The 3,511-nt window shown below is 47.8% G+C and overlaps 1 protein-coding gene across 1 annotated transcript; it reads right to left on the bottom strand.

Moving 5' to 3' along the window:
- Positions 1 to 1,511: 1,511 nt before the first annotated feature.
- LOC135824371 (piggyBac transposable element-derived protein 3-like) lies at positions 1,512 to 3,296 on the bottom strand. The gene has a single exon (XM_065337104.1). The coding sequence runs from the start codon at positions 3,294 to 3,296 to the stop codon at positions 1,512 to 1,514; it is 1,785 nt and encodes a 594-aa protein (XP_065193176.1).
- Positions 3,297 to 3,511: the final 215 nt, after the last annotated feature.

The raw sequence follows: 3,511 nt of genomic DNA, 5'->3' as shown, positions 1-3,511 counted from the left end.
AAGTTGGTCCAGCACTAGACGTAAGAGAACGACGACACATCCACTATTTCACTATATCAGTTTTTCTTATCTTGGTGATCTGTTTTAAGATTTCAAAGCATCGATGATATTAGCTGCTCAGTTGCTACCTGTAGCTCCAAAGTTCTCAAATTGGCGAGCATGCTAGCGACATCCCGTTAGTACGTACCTTACCACAGATCGGATATGAAATTGCACATTTTCTCTGGCGTTCAGTGCTTGGTACGGCACACTATTACCACCATTTCCGTTTCTCTCGGGCGTCATTGATCATGCGGCTTTGAGTCGTTGGTACCAACATATTGTGGCGAAACATAATGCATCAAACGCATGCATCCAAACGTTATTTCTACCGGTAAATGTGTGTCCTTCACACGTCGCTCACTCCGAAACTACATACTGAGTTCGAGATTCACGAGCAGTCTCGAACAAAGTCACTGTCGCCTGCCGCATATCCAAGCTCACATCCTTACTCCGACGCAGAGTGTACAGCGCCCTCATGCGCGCGTCCCCACTCGATCGAAGAATGTGCCATTTGATGGACTGGCACTTTTTCCACACCGTAGGAAGGTAGTGGAGGCTTAAGCCAAAGCGTTTGCGACTGCCAATAAAAAGAATTGCAGAGTTTGCGCATTGAGGTAGGCCTGACCATTTCTTCAGAAATGGTAAACACATAAAGTGCAGTTCACGTACAAAACCTTGTGTGAGTTCAAGAACCTGGAAAGACCAAGAAAACTTGGGCACTACAAGATGGTGGTAAAGCCATAGCTTGTGGTGGTCTTGAAGCCAAGAGCCATCTACTTTTTGCATGAGAGATACAGTGAGTTGACGGATGTCTTCCCGCTGGGTCTGCTCAGAGCAATCAGCATGCAGACTTCGCCCCAGGAACTTGAACTCTGCAGTGTCAATGAAAGCGATCGTCCTCCCTGACATCGTCAGGCAGGGATCGTGAGGTTTGTACCGGCCATCTACAAGCTTTGCTGCACTGCTTTTGCATTTGTGCGGCGCCGCCTGCATACATTGGGTCCACGAGAGAAAGTCCTCCGTGACCGCAATGAGTTTTTGACGACCTGCACTACATTTGCTATAGAGGCCTAAGTCATCAGCAAAAGCTGTTTGGGACACTTGCAAAGGGGCAGATTTAACCTTAATTTGGCCAACACCAGAAATCATTCAATTGTCAGAACTTTTTTTGGTTATCTTGGACTGTATTGAACCAATTAAGAATGTCTATAAGTTTGATCTAAATATGACAAGGCGTTATGGAAATATGTATATGTTCCCAAAAGGGAACGTTGGCCGGATCGGGTACCAAAATCACCCTGATTTTTATGCGAGGTTGATACGGCAGATTAAAATGAATTATTTTGCTGCGAAAGCTTTTGTGGAGCAATGCAAACATAAAACAATAGTAGTGAAGATAGAAATCATGAGATTGTCTTCACGGAGTGCCCATAGATGCTACTTGGCGGATCATGGCTGCGGATCTCGACCTAGCGTGTGTGATACAACTCGTTGCAGTTGGCACCATGATCGAAATGCAGCCGAACACCACACTTGGAGCATTTGCATCTCGTGTTTCGCTTGCAAACCTTACAACGACCTTGGGTTGTCGACTCTCTTGTGTGTCCGACGCCATCATATCTCACATCCACCGGAAGTCCGGATACTCGTGGTTCGGGGCGAAGGTCGGTTTTCAACAAACTGACGGTGATCTCACGACGAAACTCGATGTGGGACATAGGCTTCTCGTGAACCTTGCAGTGCAGACGCCAAGCAGCTACAACGGTCGCATTCAGGTGGTTGACAAATAATGCCCAGTACCACTTCTTGCCGGAGATGCGTGGGCGATAAGAACCCAGGAGCCGATCGAAAAGATCCACACCGCCCATTCCCTTGTTATAGAGTTGGATGAGATGTGGCTGGGTGACAGTGGTGTTAGACACATTCTTCACCCTCCTTTTCACAGTTGCAAGGGGCTCGTGTGTGGCATAGTTGCTGGCGGCATTCACGACAGAATTGTCATTCCACTTGCAGATGAACACGGTTCCGTTGCAGCGGTAATCAAATGTGCCTCGGGCCTTCTTCTTGAGCTCTTTTGTTGAGACCAAACGCTGGTTAGCACCTCCAGTGCGGTTGTCCCGAACAGTACCGACTGCACGCATGTTTTTCTCGGCCAGGATTTCCAAAAGGCTGTAGCTGGTGAAGAAATTGTCGAAGAATAACTCGTGGCAGCGGGTGTCGGAGTGGACTCGAATTACATCGACCATGTCGCCAACCACTCTCAGGCCCAGTGGACTCACTGGCCTGCCTTCCTGGCGACCGGTGTAAATTTGCAAGTGGTACGGGAATCCATCACTTCCACATAAACACCAAATTTTGTAGCCGAACCGGATGGGCTTCCCCTTTATGAACATCTTCGCACTGTGTTTGCCAAAATATGGGACCATCGACTCGTCGATACTCAGCAGAGGATGGAAGATGTTCCACTTTACCAGCTGCTCGTTGAGGCTATCATATAGCGGAGCCACCTTTGCCACTTTATTTCCTTCTTGTAGAGCTTGGTTGTCCACAAAGTGAAGGTATTGTTTGATCGATCGGAATCGGTTACGGCTCATCGCTGTTTGTACAAGTGGTACTCCGAGGTCTGGTTGCGTTGACCAATAGTCGCTCTCAGTTGGCAAAGTGTGGTAACCAGAAAGAAGAAGGATTCCTAGAAATCTCTCCAGATCTACTGCCTCCAAGCCGAAGCTGTCGTTGTTTTTTTCCCGTGCTGCATACAGTAATGATTGATCTACAATCTTCTCGATCAGTGCAGGTGTGTATATTCCCCGCCAGAGATCCATAGGCGACGCCGTTATAAGTTCAGGATGATCGTCAATAAATGAGGGCAGTTCCATTTCAGGAAGGATGGTGTCGAAAGCAGTCCTCTTCATCCAGCGTGTCGCACCCGCGGGTGTCCGCTTTGCCGCAGGCTCACCACTACCCTCATCCTCGCTATCATCAGACCCATGAACTTCATAATCTTCATCCTCAGACTCGTACTCATCTAGCTCCATCTCTCCTGCAGGTTCCATGATATGGTCGTCATCCAGTAAATCATCACGCCCGTCCTCAACATCGCTATCGACATTTGCGTCACCAGTGCTCGGCGGCAAAATGACCAGGTTCTCAGGTTGATCTGAGTTCTCAACAGCTTCCTCAGCTTCCAGCAGTGTAACTATTCTGGATGTCCTTTTAGGAAGGACTCTCCTCCCGTAGAAAGCTCCATCAGCCATACCTTACTACAAATAATACGCTATTTTTTGACAAAAATTCAACCGCGCGCGGGAAAAGCAGCAACGGATCAGGATGAATGCATGAAGCCTCTGTAATTTGTAACGTCTATTGAACGAGTGGTTCTAGTTTCGAAAAAGACAAAACAAAATAACTTAGGGACTTTGTATCGATCGGTGCCGAATCAACCCCCTTGGAGGCGACTCCTCGGGTCATT

The sequence above is a fragment of the Sycon ciliatum genome, chromosome 9 (genome assembly GCF_964019385.1).
Source record: "Sycon ciliatum chromosome 9, ocSycCili1.1, whole genome shotgun sequence".
NCBI lineage: Eukaryota > Metazoa > Porifera > Calcarea > Leucosolenida > Sycettidae > Sycon > Sycon ciliatum.
The sequence above is the reverse complement of the archived record's forward strand: the minus strand, read 5'-3'. Positions and strand labels throughout refer to the sequence as shown.

Bases quoted from the DNA above. Each gene is read 5' to 3' on its own strand.
- LOC135824371 (XM_065337104.1), bottom strand. From the start codon at position 3,296: ATGGCTGATGGAGCTTTCTACGGGAGGAGAGTCCTTCCTAAAAGGACA.